General features: G+C 43.3%; 1 protein-coding gene across 2 annotated transcripts in view; it reads left to right on the forward strand.

The window, feature by feature from the left end:
- Window positions 1–24,449, forward strand: part of dner (delta/notch-like EGF repeat containing) — a 39,127-nt gene continuing 14,678 nt past the window's right edge. Inside the window, exons 1-4 of one of the 2 annotated variants that reach the window (XM_054793260.1) lie at window positions 1–429; window positions 20,800–21,138; window positions 21,222–21,316; window positions 22,918–23,081. In XM_054793260.1, coding sequence (XP_054649235.1) covers window positions 151–429; window positions 20,800–21,138; window positions 21,222–21,316; window positions 22,918–23,081 — 877 coding nt within the window. In that variant the 5' untranslated portion in view covers window positions 1–150. Of the gene's footprint in view, window positions 430–19,098; window positions 19,234–20,799; window positions 21,139–21,221; window positions 21,317–22,917; window positions 23,082–24,449 lie in introns of those variants that run through there. The other variant, XM_054793261.1, reaches the window with a different exon arrangement.

Raw genomic sequence — 24,449 nt, forward strand, 5'->3', positions numbered from 1 at the left:
ACTCAGACATGGTGAAGAACAGAGCACACACACACAGCCTCTCCCTCTGTTTCCCCCCTCTGCATCCATCTCAGCCAGTCTGCTTTCAGTGCTGCCTGCCTGACATCCTGCTTCCACCTCACAAACAGAGAAGAGAAGAAGAGCATCAGGATGAGTCTGAGCTCAACACTTCCCCTGTTCCTCCTCCTCCTCGCTTTGCTCCTGAGCTGCAGCGTCAGGGCTGTCCCCGCCCCGTTCCAGCTGGCCCCGGACACCCCGGCACCGGCGGAGCCCACACCGACCCAGGCCGCGCCCGGGCCGGACCCCTGCGAGGGACGACCCTGCCTCAATGAGGGGTTGTGCCTGGCTCGTCCCTCTCCGGGCAGGCCAGAGGACACGTGGGAGTACACCTGCACGTGCAGTCAGGGCTTCACTGGACGCAACTGTGAGGTGAGTCCCAGATATTATCACTTGGTAAACAGTTGTCTTCATCTTCATCTTCAGCTCAAGCATTAATGTTTCATTGAGAAATGTGCGTTTTGAGATGAATCAAACAAAACTGCATCGATGCCTTGTGCTTTGTTTGGCTTTGAAGAGTTGTTTCCGCTTACATTACACCCTCTGCTTTTTACAAACAAAAAAACTTCCATACATAGAAACATTTCCGGCTAATATAAATCCATTGTGCTATTTTAGATACATCCTTGCTGCGCAATGAACACGCGTCCTGCGTGTGTTCTATCACTTGCATGTGTACCGTAGAAGAATGATCTTTATAGTGGGGAGCGTGTGCCATCACTGAGACACGGAGGCAAGGGCTGCGTTGCTGTGGCAACAAGAGGGGAGAGCGGCTGCACACATGAAAGTGGAGGTGTGTGTCTCAAAACAGCTTCCATTGTATAGCTGGCTCGGAACTCTGACTTACACTGAGCCACACATGCTGGCTAAGTTAAAGTGGATTGTGTCCTGAGACACTAAGGAGATAAATTATGTTCAAGCCAAGGGGACACGTTTAGTCTACTTACTCACGTCCCTTGCTATTTTGTGCTTTCCTTTTCACTTTTTCTTGCATTTGGTTCCCAATTGAATGTCACTGATGTTGGGGTGGCCCATTGGATCCAAATAATGGAAAGATGCATATCCCTTCAGTGCAGTTTTCCTTATACTGTTCAGGGTCACATAGAAGCTGGAGCCTACCCCAGTTGACTTTGGGTGAGAGGTCACCTGTCAATCACAGGTTGGTTGTGGATGGGACCGCAAATCAAGCCTGTTCCATCTGAAAGTAGACCACGGCACTACCAAGGGGCCGTATAGTGCTTCTTTCATGCAAGATTGGTACTAGATTAAGAGTGGAGCGTCACCTTTCAACCATCTAACCAGGGACGTTCAAGGGTATAATTATCACAAAAGCCACGTCATGTAGCTGTTCTCCAAATTGTTATTCCCAATTGCTGCGTTTACGATAGTGGGACTTTTGCTGCTCCTCAGCAGCAGCGAGCTCTAAGGTCAACTGCCTTTATGAGTCATGCTCGGGCCAAAGAGAGCATCCACTAGCAGCACATGGAGGATAAATGAGTATGCTGCAGCATGACGAAAAGGAGGCTGCAAGGTGACTGAGTGAACTTCAGTTGAATCACCAACAGGTGGCAGCCATAAGCTCCTTGGATTACCTTCTGCTTATGCATGCAACTTGTTTTTTTTTTTTGACTGGACACAAGGGAAATGTGGGCCTTTCTGTACTCTGAACTGCAAAACGAAGCCAATGACAACTGTCTCCTCCATCGTCCTGGTTTCCTTTCTTAGAACAGAAGCAGCAGCTGCAGTTTGTACCTCTGCGGCCAGCTTCACTGCACCACGCAAGCCACACATTAGGATGGTGTCACTTCCCGAGCGTCAGTGGGGGAAACATTTGCATTTATCCTTTAAAGAGAATTGTTGATTAAAGCCACTACAGAGGCTGAAACAACAGCAGTTTTCTTGCTCTTGTTGAACAGAGCTCATGGCCAACACAGACCTCAAGTTTCGCTCAAGGGGAATCATTGATTTTTGCCTCACGCTCTTCTTTCTCTCTCTCTCCGCTTATTCCTTCTCCATGGAAACTGGAGCAGCAGTCAATTGAGATTTGCTAAATGACCTGATTGGAAGAACACAGTGCTGCTTTGCACCCTCTGCCCTCCGCATGCTGCATGCTTCAGTCAGGGAGGAAGATGAAAACAACAATGAGAAATTGTAAACTCTCACAGTTTATCAGCACAAGCTGGTGAATACAATTCAAGCCTCTCAAGTCAAATGAAGTCAATTCATGACAATTCATGAAAAATATGCCTCTAACTCGCTGTTTCTGGGATTTTTTTAGTGCAATTTGAATGATTTTTTTAACAGCTGTTACAGGCCGAGCTTTGCCCTTTAAGAAGAATTGCATTGTGGGAAGTTGAATGTTGTAGTTCTGTGCTTTAGCACCAGGCGGCGGTGTCTCTCTGGTCTCGCTCTTCTGTCTGCACCGCCCATTGTCTTGTGTGTCCTCATTGGCTGTAGACCATCATCAATCGATCTCCTTTGTGTTGTGGTCATGGCTACCAAACTAGCTAACAGCGTGAACAATAGAGGAAACAGAAGAAGCTAACCGTTTGAGGAAAATACGACGACAGGAGCACTATGTTTTAAAAAGGATACAAAAACACGATAGCCGAACAGTGCCAGGACAGGGCACGGTCAGATGAGAGAAATACACGTGAGTCACTTAATTTCTTGTGTCCAACCTAGTAGGTTGATTGTTTCAATTCAAACGAAATTTGCACTTAGGAGTGTTTAAACAAGAGAGAAATGTCAGAACATCTTCATGCCTGTCTGAGCGGTTTTAGCCTGAAAACATATAATAATTGTAAAAAAAATATATAGTTGGCTTCTTTGCGGATTTCACTTATTACAGGCTATTTGGGAACCTATCTCCCGCGATAAACGAGGGAACACTGTACACAAAAAGTTCTCTCAAATATTGTCTAAAATATTGTCTAAAATCTGGCTGCAACTAATTGATCTGAATGTTGTTGTTTGGATAAATTGAGTAATCGGTTAGGCCCTCGGCGGACCAAATCAATATGAACCAAACAGTTTGTGGTTTGGTCCGCAACATATCAGAAAAAAGGCAAAAATTCCAATCACTGTTTTCCAAAGTCAAAACTGTTGTGTGTGATTATCTTGTCTTGCCTAAAACACAACGATAATTGGTGACTAAGGAAATGAAAAAAGATTCGCATTTGAGAGGCTCTTGCCCAAAGTCAACTGGGTTAGGCTCCAGCATACCCTCGCGAGGGCAAGCAGTACAGAAAATGGATGGATGTGAGAGGCTGAAATCAGAGGATATTTAAATTTTAGAAAAAAAAAACAATGAATTGAATACCAAAATAGTAATCAATGAATTGGATAATCCATTCATCCTCAAAGCCGCACGGTGGCCTAGTGGTTATCATGTTGGCCACACAGTCAGGAGATCGGGAAGATCTGGATTTGAATCTCCGTTACGGCATATCTGTGTGGAGTTTGCATGTTCTCTCCGTGCGTGCGTGGGTTTTCTCCGGCACTCCAGTTTCTGCCACATTCCAAAAATATGCATGTTAGGTTAGTTGGAGATAGGTAGGTATGAATGTACGTGTGAATGGTTGTTTGTCTATATGTGCTCTGCGAATGGATGGTAGCTTTTCCAGGGTGTACCCTGCCTTTCGCCCAAAGTCAGCTGTGATAGGCTCCAGCATACACCCGTGACCCTAGTGACGACAAGCAGCGTAGAAAATGGATGGATGGATTAATCATCGATTCATTGCTGCTGCTCTAGTCACAAGTGTTGCGGGAGCGTGCTATGGACGGCAGGAATGTCCAGCAGATCTGTTGCCCGTGAACTGAATGGTAATTTCTCTACCATGATTTCCTGTGAGAAAAGAGCAGAGCCAGATGTCAAAGTGCACTGTCCAAGTTAACAAGTTTTTCTATCAACTTGCACGTACTGTCTGCATAGTGGATTATAGTTACATAGTAATATGTCTCGTGGTTGGGAGTTGGGAGCCACTGATCTTTCAGTTGCTCCATATTAGGTCCTCAGTCTTTGGCTTATTAATCATGAAAATGACATGATGAATTTCCTACCAACATAGCGGCCCTCAATCATGAAACTAGTCCAGGGAGCTGTTATATAGTCATTTTTCATTTTACAAACAATGGCTGACAGCAGAAATATCAGCCTGGGATTATTTAAAGACTGAATCAAATTTCCCATATTCATATAGACTGGCCCCATCAGGTTTTGTAGTGGGATTATTATTTTTTGAGTAAAACACGTGGTAAAAGGCCAAAGAGTTGACTTGCGTTTATCAGTTGTTGGGCTAATTGACCAAGTACAGCAAGCATCATCACATTAAACTACAGTGTGCACTTTTTTCTTTAGTGAGAGTATTAATTATTCAGAAGCCCAGAAGTGCTGCTGTAGAAGACGTTTACTAATACAGTGGTATTTTGTTCAAGTGGCCTTTTTTGTTATCAATTCGATCCAAAAGGTTCCCATATGAAATAATATAAATCCAACTAATCTGTTCCAGACACTCAGAAATGTAAACGAAAAATCAATTTTATTGCAAATTATTATAGTTTTACATGCAGGAAACAATGTGAAGTAATTATGATGATGAATGAAATGGATAAATGAACATTTCACATGACTTTTACCTGAAGTGAAGACTCTTGTTGGCGAAGACATTCTCATTTGAGTTAGCCAAATGAATGAGCCTTACAGGATACCGTAGTATTGTGTAGAGTAAGTATTGCGGGACTTGGTATTGGGTGTGTGATCGAAGATGAAGCTGAATAAGCAAGCAATGCTGAGAGTAATGTCCATCCACATGTTTATTAATACCATATGATTCACATTTTGTCGAAACCGAGGTTTGACTGTACATAGAAAAACAACACTACTGTATGAAAGCCACCACAAATTTTATTATTTCAATCAACTTTTTCACAGCAATTATTTTTGACACAATAAAATGGTAAATAGAAAGATGGGCACAGTTTGCAGGATTACACTAAAAATACAAAAGCAATTTCCACCAATTGTTGTGGAGTGGTGACACATGTACCTAAGAAGAGTCCTTTACATGAAAGATGTTACAAAGAAATATTTTTTAAAATGATATAAATTCTATTTTCCAAACAGTGCCGAACGCTGCGTGTAACACAGCTGGTTAAATAGTAGCTGACCAGAAAAGTCTTTCATTGCTGTCCTCCTCCTCCTTCTGGGAATTAAAACCACTAAAGTCGTCTTCTTCAGTGTCGGAAGTGAACAGCCCCACAATTCCCTCCCCACACATCCCACCAGTCTCTCTGCCTCTTTCATTATTGCTCACAGTGGCAACCCCGCCCCCAGGCTAATTAGCCCCCGAGCCTGTGCTGTCTTCTGCAGGATTCGGCAGCCCAGCCCTGCAAAACCCACCGGAGACAGTGGCCCTCCCAACACAGCTCCACGCTGCCAAGATCCACCGGCAGACCCGAACAAAAGACGCTCAATCAATCGCCTTCAGCCTGAAAGCCGCATCACATGCACCTCTCCACGTGTTCTCCATGCTGAGGGTGCACACACGAAGTGCAAAATGACTGCTCAGAAGCACACGAGATGGGAAATTCCGGGACTCACAAACAAATAGATGGAAGTCAAAGATCAAAACAAGGTTTCACATAAGAAGGCATTAATAAGACATCCATGTGTTATAGTGCAATGATTCATTGTCTGTTCTTCAAAAGCAGGCCATCAAGAACAATGTTTATCAACAAAAAGTTGTAGATAATGATCAATTCAGATAAAGGAAGTGTTTTTTGGAAAGAGAACAAATATGAAGTTAGATCTGTAAACATGTTCACACATGAATCAGGATCTGCATTGGGAAAAGTCACACAGCGGATGTACGAAGTAACACTCAACTTGACAGCTGACCAAAAAACACTTTCTTTAACCAGTTAGGATGAAGTCTTTTTTTGCCATGAAGTACACTGTCTCAGTGAAAACCAAACCAGTGACCAATCCTGACAAGTCCCTCTTGGAGTAAACAAGCAACGGGGCTGTACCTTTATCCTAATTGTAACAATGTGTGTGTGTTGGTGTGTGTGTGAGAGGTGCACATACAGTAGAGCCTGGGCTGTGTCCAATTAAGTGAAGCGTCCAGAGCTCCAAGCTCATCACAAGCCTGTGGTCGCTTTGAAAGTCCTTGCTTGTTAGTGAGGGGAGAGAGGCTCTATCATATGAATGCTACAATAAATCACTCTGTGGGACCCATGCACTTCTTATAACATTTGGGCGCCTCTTCACTGTACCCCTTTTGTTCACCACAACACTCATTCAAATGATTTGTAACAACTGTTAACGTCAACATTTATCATCACGCGTGTCTGTTTTCCTCATCTCTCGCCTCCAAACAGGCAGGAAGAGGGTTCACTCTGTGCATTGGTTTTAGCACCTTGGCGCGTGTGGCATGAATACGGTGAGTCTCTTTGTCTCGGTGGGTGGAGGCGGGGCTGGTAGCATACACACAAAAGTGCAGAGGAGTGTAACGCAGTAAAGTTAAATTCCTAGATTTCAATATATACCAGACTTTCCTTTCCGCGGCCACTTCGTCCTGCTCCTCCTGGCAGATCCCGAGACGTTCCCAGGCCAGTTGAGAGACATAGTCTCTCCAACGTGTCCTGGGTCTTCCCCGAGGCCTTCTACTGGTCGGGGACGTGCCCTGAACACCCCCCCAGGGAGGTGTCCAAGAGGCATCCTGACCAGACGCCCAAGCTCATCTGGCTTCTCTCAATGCGAAGGAGCAGCGGTTCTACTCCGAGTTTCTCCTGGATGGCAGTGCTTCTGACCTTATCTCTAAGGGAGAGCCCAGCCACATAACGGAGAAAACTAATTTCGGCCGCTTGTACCTGCGATCTTTTCCATTTGGTCACTACCCAAAGCTCATGACCAGAGGTGAGGGTAGGACCGTAGATCGACCAGTAAATTGAGACCGTTGCCTTTCGGCTCAGCTCTCTCTTCACCACAAAGGACCGATGCAGAGTCCGCATCACTGCGGACACCGCACGAATTCGCCTGTCGATTTCGCGTTCCATCCTACCCTCACTCGTGAACAAGACCCCAAGGTACTTAAAATCCTCCACTCGGGGCAAGATCTCACCCCCAAGCCGAAGATGGCACTCCATATGTTGTTATTTCTTAAAAGTAATGTTAAAATTTTGTCTTGTCCCGTTTTCATGGACCCAATATCATGTATCGTCTTGTCTCATGACACCCTAATTATTCGTGAAAAATTGCCACCATGAGGCCGCCATCTAGAGCGCTCCAAAAAGAGACGTTCTCGTCCCACATATTGCTTGAGAATGATGTGTGTGTCTTTAAGGGCATACGTGCTGTTCATTAGATGTGATGAGGGCGCAAGGGCTGTATGCTTAAATGCTCAAAATCCTCCGCAGCAAGGTGAATTTTGACAACATATGCCCATTTTTTCTTGTAAAAGTGTTTCAAATATGTCAGATTTAGATTTTGATCTCCTGGATGCAGTCCCTAAACGGTGTGTCCGTAGTGGATGCATGTCTGCCTCCTGTTGGCTTCTTCTCCGATTCACAGCTTGTCTGTTAAGTTGATCGTACAATATGTTATTTAATGAAGCCAACTGGGAGACAAGCCAGCACACTGTGGCATGTGTGTGTGTGTGTGTGTGTGTGTGTGTGTGTGTGTGTGTACTGGTATGTGTCCTGAATATCTCTTTGCTGCAGACAGTAAATGTCAGCCTAATCCACCAAATCACTTCAGGAGCAGCAGAATGGCTCCAGCAGAGAATGGAGTGGCAGTTGTTTTCTGCCTCGGGGCATTGCTGCAGACACAGCGATTAACTCGTATTAACATCTGCGGCTGTCTGGGAAGAAACCTCTTGGGGATTGTGTTGAAAATACACTTATGGAAAAATATAGAGGCAAAAAGCCACTATAGTGAGTTTTGTTAAAAGCAACATTAACAACAGCTGGAGGACGAAGTAAATTACATTACGTCTTTTTGTGTGAGAGCTGTGAGCTCTAGCACTAGAGCTGTCCTATCTCGAGCTCTAGCACTAGAGCTGTCCTATCTAGTCTGACTGGTGTGTGTCCCACACTGATGAAGCAGGCTTTATCAGGTCATGCTTAAAGACTAGATAGGACATAGACTATTCAAAGCAGCTCTAGTCTAGTCTAGATAGGACATCCCTAGTGAGCTCTAGCACTAGAGCTGTCCTATCTAGTCTGACTGGTGTGTGTCCCACCTAGTCTTGCATGAACTGATGAAGCCTGCTCGGATGAAAGGCCAAACGTCTTCTAAGAGAACCTGAACAGTCCTGCTTCTATATCAATTTCAACTCCGCTTCCACGTTTGGCACATGTTTTGCAGGCTGCGATATGCAAACAACAATTAAACTCTGGTGACCTATAAGAAACATTTTGCACCTCTTCAGGCTCACAGCTGTTGGATGAGAGCCATGGCACCATGTCTGGTGTCACCATGTGATATGAGGCCGGATTTTGATAACTATGCCCTCATTCCCCTTTCAGGATCTCCATGGCAACAGAGCGATGACGAAATTCACGGCAAAAGATCATCAGGTGGAGAGTACATAATGCCAAACAGGAGGTGTCACAGTGACATAATCTGTTCTTAAAAAAAACATCATTATCAGCTCTACTTTTGACACACCAGCATTTCTGCAAGTTTTTCAAATAAGGTACAAAACAAAGTCTGACAAACATGGTGTGTCTGACACTAATTCCCAATGGCAGCAGGAGCAGCTTTACACCCTTTTTTAGCAAGATGACACACAATGACAGATTTTTAAGACAAACATGTCACCTTTCTCACTGGGTTTTTTTTCGAGATAAAGCCAAAAGCCATACACTGAAAAATGAAAGGATGCAAGTTGTCACGATCTTTATGTTTGCCTGCGTGACAGTTTGCTTATGTTGCCCTTTTTATGCCTTAGTTCCTGTTTCCATGCTCTTATCTTGTAGTACTTCCTGCTTTGCCCTGTTCTGTGTTCTCCTGCTTTGCGCTCATCACCCGCACCTTTTCCAATCTTGGTTATCCTTCTGTTTAGTTCAGGTGCGCGTTTTGTCCATTGTTGGAGCATTGATTGTTTGTCTAGTGTTCCTGTCAGTGTGCAGCTCGTTTGTTGGCGTCCTGCTGCTGCTTAGCCGCAATAACTCATGAACATAGATACTTATCTGCTTTCGCGGTTTTCATCTCTCGCATCCGGGGGTCGCACCTCAACGCCGCAATGCCAAGACGTGACACAAGCGTCACTTTGATATTTTGTAAACCAGCACACGTAGATGTGCTAAGAAGTTGTATATATTTCAAGAAAAAACTGCATCTCAGGTAAAGCGTATCATGAGTATGAGCTTTGGTCTTTGCTCTGTTTTTTTTCAATTTTCTTCTAGTGCATTTTCTTCTCACAATTATGACTTTATATCATATTTAGACTTTATCCCTGTATATTATGACTTATTCCCCAACCTAACTTTCCCCCCCAAAATTTCAACTTTAGTTTGTTTTGCTTCTCAAAATATTATGACTTTTTTTCTTTGATATTTCACCTCCATGCTACTCAAATTTTCCTGATAATATTAATTTATCCTTGTAAAATGTTTTGTTAGATTTTCTTAGAAAATGACATCTTCATCCCCCATTTCTACTGTTATTGTCCCTTTCTGTCTTCTTGTAAATTTTCTTTCGTAATTGTGACTTTATTCCCATAATATTTCATTTTCGGAATATAACTTAACCTAATGTTCCAAAAAATGTGTTTGTGTTTGTTGTTTTTTTCTCGTAATGTTACAACTCCAAAAAAAGTCTTTATTTTTTGATAGTTTCAACTTTAAATGCTACTAAAATGACATTCTTTTTCCTTATGATATTATGACATTTTTCTTGAAAAATTCTGACTTTTTTCTCTTAATAGTTTGACTTTATTCTTGTAAAATTACTTCAGATTTTTCCATTTTTGCTGTTGTTGTTTGTTTGTTTATTTTTTTTAACATTTTCTTCTTTAGAATGTGTCGTGGACCAATAAAAAATAGCTGTGGGTCGCACTTTGGACACCGACGCTGTAAACGGTAACATGGATGAGACAGATTAGAAAACACAACATGAGGTGTCTTGGCTGCTCCACCAGTTTTAAGGACCACTAAAAGTAGATGATCCGGCGTCACCACGGCGATGACAGCCGCTTTTCAAGCCAGTGTAGACTTTTAATGAATAAGATATGGCTTTATATAAGAAATGCTAAACTATATGAGTGGATGTGCGTAGATACCTCCCTAAAGGCACGTATCATGACCATCACTTGCTTGAAAAGCCAGGCAGGGAGCGCCCATCCTCAGCCGTTTGTTGTAACAACGTGTTTGTGCCACACAGCAGAGTCTTTATCACGCTTAATGGTTTGGAGAAGGCAGAATAGAAGCAGTTGGGGGCCCACTTACATTTCAACCTGTGGTACACACCCATGGTCGTGTGTGATCTGTTTGAGGAGTTACAAGCTGCAGTCACATTGGTTTCGACTGAGTCATCATGCTGAGAACAAAAATTGAACTCACACGCACAAATGTGGGCAAAAAATCCATCAAAGATGCATAATGTAGGCAGCACAGTGAAAATGTTGCTCTGGGTTTGATGTTGGATGAGTTGGTTTCACCGTTTACCCACGTTTGTGTTGGATTCCTTTCCCCAGTTTCCTACACAGCCCAAAAACATGCATGTTAAGTTAACTGGAGACCGAAATGATCCATAGGTGTGAATGGTCGTTTGGATGCGGCCTGTGATTGACGGGTGACTAAAGTCAACCGGGACAGTTTCCAGCTCATTCCTCATGAGCAGGATACACGCTCCAGAAAACACACCCTTGCAGATGCTATGTCTGCTATGTCTGCTCTTTTCTGGATAAAACCAATTAACTGCGATAAATATAAGCTACCATTCTCATCGTTCACTTAAAGGGATAGTTTGGATATTTTGACATGAAGGTGTAAGACATCCCCATCAGCAGTGGACTATATCAACGGTGACTTACCCCCCCGTTTGGTCCCGCAAGTCCAGTTGTGGTTGGATTTCCGTGACGAGGAACGCAGTTCTGCTTAGTTGCTGAGTCATTTAAGTTAAGAAGTTAACTTATCAATGTCAAAACAATGTGCGTTCAAAAGAAAAAAAAATGTGTCTCCCGCTGTGCCCCTGCGCACTGTCGCCTCTGCATTCTTGTGCATGTGATGAAGACGCTCGTACCTTCTTCCGCTGTGGCACGCACGTAAACAAGATGGTCGCAGCGCTCTATTGCGGATGAAAGTTCACACTGATATGAAAAAATCAGATTACAGGCCACATATGAGCAAAACAACTGGAATTGACCGGCAATGTGAACATAGCCTGTCCTGGAAAGTAATTAGCCCAACACTGTCTATTTGAGACCATGACCAGACGTATGATGCACGCTAGCACAAACAACATATGTATGTGTGTACATATTGTACTCATCTACTGCGTCTCAGTGCGTACGACATGGCTAAAACGGCACGCGTACAGTGCTGTACACTCCTTTTTAGCGTTGTAGCTAAGACACAACAAGTAAGGAAGCTAATATTAAAAGTCCGAGCGAGTGAAAAATAGGTGCAGGTACAGAGTGGATACATCATGTAGACAGATGAGCTGCCACTGTAATGTGACAAGGCTGCGTATGGGAGATGTAGCACCATGCAATTTATCTGCATCTACGACAAGAGCATGTTCATAAAGAGCCATGGAAGCCACGCTGTGGTATATGAAGATGGCCTCCGGGAGAGACGGTGCCCTGAAGCCTTCAACCTTACGTTTAGAGCAGTGGTATAAATAGTCCTGCAGGTACCCCTTCTTTTTTTTAGTTCCAGAAACTACCGTGGACTTTTTGTGGAAAAGGGGTGTTGGAGATGAAATTCTCCGCAACCTAATAGAGGCCTCAAGGACCACTCTGTTAAATAAATTTCACCCCCCTTATGTGTTTGTTAATCCCCATTTATGACAGGGGTCTCAAACTCGCGGCCCGTGGGCCATTTGCGGCCTACCAAATCGTATCTTGCGGCCTGCGACTAGACATCAAAGAGTAGTGTAACGGCAGCCCGCAACATCCGGGCAAGCTCAGTGTTACTTCCTGTACGTACTTACAGGGGCAAGTAAACACCAACACTGGACTAGTGGTGATATCACATGGATGTATTGTGAATTGTGTCGTATCGTGAGGTACCCTGAGATTCCCAGCCCTACTCCCAATACTTGATGCGGCCCAGCCTCACCCAGACTCTACCTCCACTGGCCCCCAGTGAAATTGAGTTTGAGACCCCTGATTTATGAGAAGGAATAAGACTTACACACCAGTAGAGGGTTAACAAAATGTATTTTAAATATGTCAGACAGAATAGAGTCATATTACAGAATCCTGGACTAAAAAATGTCTCTTCTTATGTCCTGCGGCCTCCTGACCAGAAGAAGAGAGACTTTCCAGCTTTTTATAGGGGTTTCTCCAGACGACGGACGTATGCTGTCGTGCCAAGATACGTTATCTGGAACTTTCCTTGTGAGTGCGTGTGTGGCAGTAACATCTGAGAGTCGTGTTTTTCTGACGTCGTAGTCTCACATCAGCATCTTTTGTACAAAATAGAACGCGCACTCCCAGCATAGCACATCCTACCTTTGGCCCACTTGCTCCATTCTGTGACCATGTCTGACTGCTGATTGTGTGAATGCACTTTATCTTTATGTTTCTATAAACTGCTTAAATAAATGTTCATCCATTCAGTTAACAAATTGATAAAACAGTATTTCTATAATCTACTAATCTTCTAAGAAATATTTACTCAATCGCTAACAAGTTGATAAAATAATATTATCCAATAGGGGCTTTAGTATTCTCCTTGTTTCTCTCCTGGTCTTCTCATTATCTCCCATAAATCCCCCCGTGTCAAGTTGAGCATTTGACAGAGCTGCGTGTTTGTTGTCTTTTGAGGAATGTTTGTTTGTTTGTTTGACAACAGCACATACGTGGACCTCGTTGGAGGAGTTTAAGCGATCTCCAGATGCAACTTGTGAAGACAGTTAAGAAGAAATAAGAAAATAAGTGAAGATATATGAATTGGATGAGCGCTCCAGAGTTGCTTTCATCCCATGAGCATGTCCCCTCCTTTTATCTGTCCACTGATGCTTCATCAGCAGTTGTTCATGCTTCAAGGCAAGCTTGAAAGGTATGAAGGTGATCCGCCGTGTCTGTGTGGTATTCATAGGAGTAGATGTTTTCAAGAGGAGCTGCCCCTTGAAGCCACTGGGCTGGGAGGCGATGGAGCTGGAGAGAGAAGGCATGATGGATGCTTTGATGTGCAGAAATAGACATCCATGAAAGGCTTGCCGACTCTTTGTGACCACGCAGAACACAAGCGTCGCTCTGTGTTACTGCATGAATACAAAGCAGATGGTAGCAGATTCACCAGGAACATTTTGGGAAGTGATGGCTGTCTATTTAGTTGGAAGGCAACTGCGGTAGATCATTTCTTGGATTCAAATGAGTGCATTTTTATTTTGCAAAACAGCAAAACAGGTGGGATAGTACTGTAGTAGTAGCAGTAGTAGTACTGTACAGTGATGAACCACTTGCTGTTCTCAACACATTAAAAAGCATAAAAAGCAAGTTAAATCAATTCTACAGGGGAATTCTAAAGGGGAAGTGTATCTCACACTTTTCCCTGGCAGAGCAAATCTATTGAGCACGTAAGGGTATTTAGATCAACAATACTATCTGCCCTCATGGCTGGACAGGACAAAAAAAAAGGATATGACAGTGTTTATTTGCATCTATCAATATAACAAATGCAAGAGTAACCATCCTTTCATACTTTTCATGCCGCTTGTTCACATTAGGGTTGCAGTAGGGGTGAGCTGGAGCCTATCCCAGCGGATACTGGGCACACCTGAAACCGGTCACCAGTTAATCACAGGAGACACAGAGGCAAACCCCCATTCACACGCACATATATAAACATGTGAGGGAATATTGTCAAATACCTTAGTCATTGTGTTCCCTGGGGACTGAATCGATCGCAACTGGACTGCTCGAGTTGTCTTAGAAAACATTTCGCCTCTCATCTGAGCAGGCTTCATCAGTTCAAGCTCAAGATTAGATAGGACGGCTCCAGTTTGAGGGGATCCTCTAAGCCTGGGGGGTCAAACTTGTTTTCATTGAGGGCCACATTGCAGTTATGGCTGCCCTCAGAGGAGCTGCTTGTAACTGCCAATATAATATAGATGAATATAGATATGCATGTAACCTCATATTATTGCACAATCGCCTGTGCATTTAATTATTATATTTTTACCAACAAATTGATGGATAACTTGCTTCGTAATGAGAAGTGAAGTGAGAATGTCAAGGTGACAAGCAGACGTTCAACTATTTATTTTTGAGAACAAAAAAATGCTTGGAACATGTTGTTGCGTGATCAGATGATATTAAAGTTTCGGGAACTGCGCGCAGTACAATATTTGTGTCAAAATGAAAGAATAAATACGTTTACAAGGAAAACGATCAAGTGTATTATTGGCACACATTATTCCCAGACTTTCACGGGCCATGAGTTTGACACATGTACACTAATGCACGGGTCCCCAATGACGGTTGAGCGCCGCCCACGGGCCGCTACTGGTCGCGGGAAGCTTTCAGGTGCAACACTTAAATGCATTTGTCAAATTGTATAGAAATGCATATACATTTTGGAAATATGGGCCATTATTTTATTAATATACACTTGTTGTTTTTTGCCAGCGACGACCTGTCCCAATTTCTTTGACGGTCCTTGAACGCACCATTGTGCGTATGCTAACTTTGTCCCACGCTGCACAGATAGACTACTATACTGTATTTTCCTATTTTTTCTTTCACCTTATATTTGCTCTCAAATGCTGATACCGAGTGGGAATGCATAAAGGTAAGTACGTTTTGATGACGTCATTGAGTGCTAATGTGCACATTTGTTGGTGCACAACCTCAAGTTCATTCATGCTAGGATGCTGCCTTTTACCACACACATCAAACTTTGAAGTAATGATCTTCACTCTGAAATACAAACTCCAGGCTCGTACTGGTGGATGGTGGGTCTGTATTCATGTTGTGCTTTTCATTTGATGTTGTTACTGTCTTACTTTTACACCATACATAATAAATAAGACATGTTAGTTCGCTGTGATGTCGGAGGCCCCCCACCCCACCTTAGAGGATAAATACTACCCTGCGCCATCCCCTCAGGCTGGATCTGTCCTATTTAGTCTTGAGCATGAACACAAACTCTTAAGACAACTTCAACACTCCAGTTGCGATTGATTCAATGCCCTGAGAGTATTACAATTCTAACTGAAAATGGTTTTAGTCATGAAATTGTCAGATGTCATGGCTGCCAGCTTGCCGACAGGCGACGGCCACCTACGTATATCTCCACCCCCTCCACATTGGGGGATGTTGACACTCTGAGGGAGGGAGGCAAAGATGTAATCAGCGTTTTCGACAAAGAAATTAAGGGGTTATTAAACGTATCATCTTTTCACAGCACGACGGGACTCGAGTATTCCCGGAAGCAGATGGGGTGAGGGCGGGCAAACCCACACACTGTGTTTTGCAGTGTTTCCTAATTGCTCCCTCTTGCTCCTGCTGTAACTATGGCAACTTGATCACAATAATGGAGATGCAGAAAGACTTTGCCAGCCACACTCAGCTTATCGTACTTACCTTGGGACGTGACTGCTGCATCTATTGATCTTTCATGTACTGTTCACATCTACACCTTCCTTACTCTGCATGGCAATTAGAATACATGCAATTTAGTTTTCAGCTCCAAGAACGATGAATAATGATTGTGTTGCAGGTGCATTTTTAATCATCCATGCCCTTCCATCTGATTTGTATGCAATTAGCCGAGCGATGAGGTCATTAAAATATACAGTACCCCTGCGGTTTAATCACCTTCAGCGCAAACGAGTCACACTTCTTGTGTGAATGGCTGTGAAACTGGTGAAATGAAGCTTTCGCTTAACTGCTGCTGAGAAACAGCAGATGGCGTGACCTCCCGAGGTTGAAAGTTGCTGCTGCTGAATGTTGAGAGGCAACATTGTTTTTTTCCAAAGAAACCTCACAACACCACCGAGGTGGTGCAATTTGGATTGTAACCAAAGCTTTGTAAAATAACGTCTCTGAAGACGCACAGAAACTCAAAAGGTCCAACCCCGGCCATGTGTGCTATCTGATTTTGAGCCCAATGCCCCCCACATCAGCTAAGGATAGCTCTAAAGATTATCCTGGCAGATTATGCCGGTGCGTTAAGAGTGATTTGGCCCCCTTCGATCTGCTCTGAAACCGACGTAAACATCAAAATAAAACCACGCATAAGACAACAATAAAGTTCCTAATGTAGAAATCATAATGAGAATGCAATCATGACATCTTCGTTTATCCTACTTACCTGCCTGAAATAAATACAGAGTTCCCTCGCTACATCGCGGTTCACTTTTCGCAGATTCGCTGTTTCGCAGATTTTTTTAAGTGTTTTGAAGTGTTTGCTATGTTGTATGTGTCTGTTAGTTACTCCCCATAAATTTATGAAGATAAATGTTCAATAATCATACTTAATATATTGGGGGTTCCTTTCTCAGTGAAATGCGGACGTTTCAATCCAAAACGTACCACAGGTGTTCACGTCGTATCCGGTCACATATAGTATACATGAATAAATACAATTACCATGCAATAAAAATAAAATGTCGTGATATTTGAATGTAAACGACCGTAAGCGGAGCGCAGAGACAAACTCGTCGGCCTACCAGCATCTAGTGTTTTTTGGTAAATGGAGAAATACCATCCACCCATCAGATGGCAGCACAGTGGATTAGTGGTTAGCACATCTGCCTCACAGCAACCCAAAGTTGGCAAGCTATCCCATGCCTGTAGTGATGAAAATGGATAGATGGACTCCTTGCCTCAAGGCAGGTCACACACACACATTGCAAAACAATCAACTTTACGTTTGAGTGTCTAATCTCTGATTGTTACTGCAGCTGAATAAAGGGGCCCATACAAGTCCGTATCCATTTTTTCACATTTCATTCACATAGTTTGCCAGAGCTGTTGTTTTTGAATATTGAGCAGAAACAAATCTATTGTACAGCCAAAGCACCGCGGCATGACAGAAATTCAATTCAGTTATCTTTTGACCAGGATGACATTTTTGGAGGGGATTAAAAACATGCAACTAACAAAATTCCCGTTGGAGATACATTTCATTCATTGGAACAGGGTTGCGACAGTATATTCTTGCACTGATGCAAAAATGAAGTCATTTCCCTGGCATCACTTCCTTTTGTCACCATTCGTTTCTCATATGCATTGTGGGTGGTTGAGGCGCTGGTATATTTTGAGTGACAACAAATGACAGTTGTTTAGAGTAAGCATGTCCCGATCCGATCTTCAGGATCGGGATGGGCTGCCGATCCGCTGTATTTTGAAGATCGGATAATATTGGCTTCCGCCACGAGATCGGGCCCATCCGGTTGCCGTATAACGTTCGTAACTGTGGGCCTTGGAAACTCCTCTGTTACAGAGCGTGAATGGAAGCTAGTGGGGGTTAGCTTAGTTTAGCAGAGCATGCTGGTGCATCTGTGTGTATGTGTCTGTGTGTGTGCGTGTGTGTGTGCAACGCAGGCTGGATGAGTATATTTACACCGTGCTGTGTTTTACCGCTTTAATGTAAGAACCATTTTCCAACGCCCCCTGACGACGTGCAGGTTCTGAGTGGAAAAAAAGACGAGAGGCACGTTTCTTCCTGCACCCAGCTCGTATCAACCGCCAATTGCCATTCTCAACACACGCAACACACTTCCGGCCTTCAAAATAAGAGTGCTCTTTGTCACATTTGCCTAATTGTGTAAACAAAATAAGGGTGTCATTAAAATATCATACATTAATAATGCGATTGGAATTACGTCTGTGACTACATCTTTCTTAATCACAAGTACGGGCATTGCAGTTTGTTGAAGATTTTGTAGCAATATGTTCTGAGGCTGACATCCCGTTAGAAAAGTTAGCTAAGCTACATCCATTTCGCAATTACTGGACAAAATGGGCCAATGATGGATTGCATCAATAAATTTAAGGATTTTTGCATTTTATTCATTAACCCAAATAGCACGCGCACTTTATGCTGGTAAAATTAGTGGAAAAGGTAAAAAAAAAAAAAAATCTTAAAAATAAAAATGGAAAAAAATTAATTTGGGAAAAAAATAAAACGGATTTCATAGGGCCCGAAGAGAGTTTGTTAAAAAAATGATTGGTCCTACCCTAAAAGTATTTTACACGCCCATTTTTTCCAATTTGATCTTTTATTGGATGGACTTTTATTGGATCAGGGACCTGACTCACAGAGATTTGTTACAAAAGCCAAACAATATTGTTGGTCATTCTCAGCAACACTTTGGTTGCATTATATTTCATTTTGCTTTGAAGAGCTATTTTCTATTTTCATCATCATATTCCATTCCACTAATTGGTGTTTGTACCAAAGCTTATTATTATTATTTAAAAAAAAAAAAAAGGATCGGGATCGGATCAGCAAGACTATTAAAAAAAAAAAAGGATCAGATCAGAAGCCAAAAAATGCAGATGTTGTTGTTTTTGTTGTTCAGGCATCGCTAATTTCCTGAATTAACACTGCATTCCTCCTTCCTGCCTCTCGACCCCCTGTTGTTAGGGCACTTCTGTACCATGTTGTTCAATCATTTTAGTTATATTATACCACAAAAAAATGTAATAATGGTATGTGCAGGAATCGACTCTCTTGCCTCTTTGCAGTTTGTTTTGTAATAAATGTCAAGGCTTATTTTGTGTGGAAAAATGTGTCTGACTGACAGCGTGCTAATTGTCCATCATTAGAGTGTTTTGAAACTTCCCCAGGAGTGTTAACAAGGTTAGGATGTGACGCTAATCACACCACACGTGGTGGAAAATAAGTGGGGGAAATAGCTTTTAAAGCCCCCCCCCCGTATACGCATGTGAAAAATAAAAGCTCTAAAAGGGAATAGTCTCATCATCGGTTTATTTGCCAGGAGACTCGGTTTGAGCGTCATTACCATCCGTCTGTTTAGCCTCTTCCCAGGTAGGCACTTTGTTTTTCTCCTGGTGGTATTAAGTCTGTTTTGTGAAAACATTTCAATAATAGAGCTGCAGACATCAGAAGCTCCTTCAGTGACGGGAGGCAGCAATTTGGGATGCTTTCATGCTTAAAAAGCACAAGCGCCGTGGTGTCAGGCAGCTTTGTACGCTCAGCTTTGTCCTTCACCTTCAACATCCTTACAGGAATATTTTCCTCCAATCGTGCATAAATATTGATGAAGGGAACCAGCACGATGGCTGCCAAGATGCATTTTCTCACAGCAGTATGAGTGTGTGTGTGTGTGTACTTGTATTCCTACCCTGGTGGGGCCCATTACCAGACATTTGACACACCCAGTGGGGCTCATTCGGATCATCTGTTGAAATCTCACAAACACGAGCACTGAAGTCAACAGAAAACGACACGAGGCATCATATTTGCAGTTATGGCTTGTTAAATTCAGCAGTGGTGCTTGTTGCAATTTCGCGACTTTGGCGCTTAAAGGGTTATTAAATTATTGAAGGAGTTCTGAATCCCAAATTAAGGTGGCCCCATCCTGCTCATTTCATTGACTTTTAAATAGATGTTGAATCCCAGTGGGACACTATAGTAAGTTTCTTTAAATAAAATAGTTTGTGCTTGTACAGGGTAAATCTGCATTCTTCTCTTTTTGGCTGACATGCTCGCATTACACAGCCTCCTCCTCGACCACCGCTACTCTGGCAATTGGTCAAACGCCCCCCCAACAACTCCACCACACCCCCACACCCTGCCACATTACATGTTAATGGCTATCTGGCTATCAGCAAACAGTAAAACAAATTACTGTCCGTGAAGTGGCGGTAGCAGAGGAGCAGTGGCCATGAGGGAGGTCTTTAGCTCCCCGGAAAAAGCTTCCCATTGCTGCCTTAATGCTCAATCTTACATCTGACAGCTGCCATTTTCAAGAAAAAGCGACCAGTGGTACTGAGCAAGTTGTCATGCTGGACATGGACTTCCTAAAGTTGTGAAGCGAGACAGTCAAAAGATCTCGTGGAAATCTCATCAAGTTCTCGTACGTGATTGTTCACGAGATTTAGGAGTGGCATGAAAAGGAAACTAGGGATAACTTAAAGACTCACCAATCTCACGATATGGCACGTCCACATCATGTTGAACAACAAAGTACGGCATTGTAAACGTACAGGTACACACGAGTCTGAAATGTAGGATAAACTATACTATGGATGTGTTTACACATTCAGCATGTTATGATAATAGCAGTTATTATTCAAAACCAGATGAAGCCGAAGTTTGGGTCCAAGGGAAATACAGTCGGAAGATTAGTAACATCGGTGAGGGGAAAAATAAAAAACAACATCGGTGAGATTAACGATCTCACTTGTTCTTCACTGTGTTTAGGGACGAATAATCCCATCTGTTAAAACAATGCACTTAAAAAAAACAGATAAATGCACAGCTTGGTAAGCAGAGTGAGAGAGCTGAGGAACGCAGTTTCACAATGTTTTGTTGTGCTTCTTACCACCAATTCTCTTTGCTGCGTCTATTTATTTATTTCACTTATTTCAGTTTTTCACAGACCCATGTTCCAGCAGTCCCTGTCTCCATGGAAACTGCAGCCTGCACAATGGCGAGGAGGAGGGGGAGCCGACATACACCTGTGAATGTAGCGAAGGCTATGAGGGGCAGAGGTGTGATCAGATGGTATTGGACCTGGCTGAATGGGAACCTGTGACGCCGTCTGCTCCTGAACTGGCCACCCCTGTCACCTCCACAACTTCAGCCGCCACTCAGCCACCACAGCCAACCACCGTGTCCACCAGCACAACACCACTGCCTCCCACCCTGCAGCCATGGCAACCCAAAACCGGGCAGCGGCTTGTGATGGTGCCCTGGGAGGCAGAACGGGTCAGAAAACTTGTTTGTTTGTTGGTTGCTCTTAACTCCAGGATGGATAAGCACAACATTATACATTCATGTTTGCCTTTTAGGTGACTGAGGGTCTGCACTGTGTGAGTCCCGAGCTGTGTGAGCTGACAGCAACTCTGACTTTATCTCTGGAGGTGCCAGAGGAAACGGCTGTAAAGTAAGCCATGACAGTCGCTTTTCGGCTTATTCTCGTTTCCTCACAGAACGCTACATCAAAATGCTTTAAAGTACAATACACATGGGGGGGGGGGATAGGAACATGTGTCTCGGCAACACTAGATTTCTGAACCTACTGTAGTAACGTTCAGCTTTGTGTCCTTCTGGGGTCAAATGAAGCCGAACACGGCGCCACAGCTAATACCCAAATGAATAAAATAGAAGAACATTTACATCATATTTTGCCTTCCTACCTGTTATTACTAACTTTTCATCGATAGTGCAGTGTTCTGTTGTGTCCTTGTGGCTTATGGCACCTGAAACAATGTATTTCACCTGAAACAATGTATAGTCCATCTTTTCAGCATACATGCTCATAAAAAAAGCATTACAGTATCTCTGTTAGTAAGGTCAATGAATTATGCAGAAGTGAGAGTCAAGGAGAAGGTTCAGTGTCCTTGAGGTTGTCCCCCCCGCCCCCGTTACCAATGGCGAGTCAGTGATCATGGTCGGAGACAGGGAGCTGTACAGTGAGAGTTAATCAGCTCAGGCTGCTTTGTTTGCGTGCTACGCGGTTCAGAGCAACAGAAGTTAGGTGAGTGGGTTCCTTTGTTGGATTGAACACTAAACTACAGAGTATCGCCTCTGTGGTGTTGACAAAATTGTCCCACAAGTTATCTCAAGGACTTTTTTGATGAGTGGACGTACATTGGGTACTGTAAGTGCATATTTTACTGTGTGTCTGGCATGGCATCAATTCAATTCAATGCCTTATTACAACCGCTGGCCAGTTTATCATCTTCATCTTTCACCCTACGTCAGCAAGATAGGCTCCAGCCGCTGCCCTAAATGGCGCAGAAATGGAGGTAAGATAAGAGAACCATGAATGCACACGGCAGTGGTAGTAAGAATATATAACGAAGTACAGTAGTGTTGTGATTCTACTATCTGTGGGGCTACTGTTAATATTACTACCACTCTTCGCTGGAGGCAGGAGACTCCACTATGTGAAAAAAAGAAGATACAAGTTATTACCATTCATAGACAATGTATGAACGTGAAGATATAGAGAAGAGAGAACGTGAGAGGACGTTATTGCATCATGTTTAAAACCCACTGCAATCTAGGCCAATGGCAACATAACAAATGGATGAGTCAGTCCTAACTAGTTTGCTCCCAAGACTGAATTCCTTGTATTCTTCTTATACTGCGTTTCAGAAAACTGGGAAGTCGGAAAATGTCAGAAAGTGCAGTGGAATGTTGCTCAAGGTTGGACTCCTTAAAAGAACGTAGTAGAAGGGAGAACACAACAAGGTTATCGCACTTGTCCCGGTAGTCTCCAATGCAGCGTTAGTCCAATTAAGTACACAAGTCAATACAAAGCACCAATTGACTGAAAGGATTAAGCCCTTCAGGATCATCAATGTCATGGCATTCTGCCAGCTCACTTTTGACGGTTCATATGTGCCCATCTCCATAGAATTCTTAATTAATGAAACATGCAAACTCTACTCAAAAAGGTTTGAATCCAGTTCTCCTGGCTGTGAGGCAGACGTGCTGTTGTTATGTTAAGCCCTCAGTGACTTTTCCCTGCCTCAACAGGTTGTTGGTGAATGCCACTAGAGCTCCTGTGCTCTGGCGTGTGAATGAAGAAGGTTTCCTGCTTTCCTCCTCTTTAAATGGCTCCAAAATGTGGTTCCTGCAGGCCTCCGATGGCCTGGTGGTGCCTGACCGTGCGTTGCCGCTGGGGCAAAACTATTTCATCGGTAAGACACTGCCATTTTTCCCAAACTTACAACTGACCTCTGTTTCTACACCCTGTTGTCTAAAGTGTAACACGTCTTCTTTTTCCTGTTGTCATTGCTTTAAAGTGACACACCAGTTCATTTTGAAAATAAGGACAAGTAGTTTGAAGGTCAAGTTGGAGAAGAAAGACACAGGCGCGTGGGTGGATAGTCGAGGAATTCAAATGGGTAACATGTAAGCGTTAATGTGCTTACGCTCACACACGGGAATGTACGGCGGAGAAATGTGCGCAACGTCAGCAAAGAGGGAGGAGCAATGACATTGCATTTCACTCTATCACATCATTGCAGTTGAGCGATCTGTGACTCCGCACTTTCTACACTGTCATTGGAGTGACAATCATGAAGTCATTTGGGAAAGCGAAGAAGCTCCGATTGGCTGTGGAGGCTGCAGCATATGTGCTCCGTCATTGGTGCTCTCACAGCTGACTGGCTCTAAAAAAGGCGACTGATCGTCGCTATAGGGCTATTTTTATCCCAGCGCCTGTGTAGCTGTCAGCTGTGATTGAAGATACTATAAGAGATGTTCTGAACTTAAAGGCTTTGGGTGAGACAAGGCTGTATTTAAGGCATTAGGAGATGGTGAGGCAATATTTTCCAAATACTCTCAAGCAAAAAGGAAAGCGTGCCTAATTGGAAATACGGTGGAATGTCGACCACAATCCGATCCACTTCCACTTCTGCTTTGTTTGGATCTGTTCCAAGGTCAAACTGTGCACATCAAGTAACGTGTTACCATACAAATGTAAAAAAATACCTTAGTCGCTACCTTAACTTTGATTAAAGCCTGGGTCACAACCGCTCGTACGGGCTGCTAGGGCTGATCTTGGTGCAAAACACGCAAGAAAGGCATGGAGGGCGTGCATGTGCCGTGCTGATGTTTGAGCCATAGACTGACTCTGTCATGTCAAACAAACACTGTGGGCGCTTACGTTTGTTTCAGGCTGCAAGACAAAGACTTGCAACGACGCACTTCGTACGTCTTCGTGCGTCGTCTGTCAGCTTTGGGCAAAATGGACATTTTTCCGCACGCTGCACTTGGGGACTCCGTATGTGTGCCTACCAAAATAAAGATTAGAGTCTTGTCTTTTGTCAGAAAAAAAGCTTGTTTTTACCTTTTTCCATTCTTTAGTAATCAGCAGTAGAACATGGAAAAATATCAGTTCCCAACAAGAAAAGGGAGAAAAACAGCTTTTTGTGCTTTTGCACAAATATCTCAACAACTATACCACAACATAAACAATACAAAAAAAAGGTTGTTTGCATCAAAATAACAATTCATTTACAAATACAACACCTTGAACTACAGTGTTTACAATTTCACATTTT

This window comes from Dunckerocampus dactyliophorus, chromosome 12 (genome assembly GCF_027744805.1).
Source record: "Dunckerocampus dactyliophorus isolate RoL2022-P2 chromosome 12, RoL_Ddac_1.1, whole genome shotgun sequence".
NCBI classification, from domain to species: domain Eukaryota; kingdom Metazoa; phylum Chordata; class Actinopteri; order Syngnathiformes; family Syngnathidae; genus Dunckerocampus; species Dunckerocampus dactyliophorus.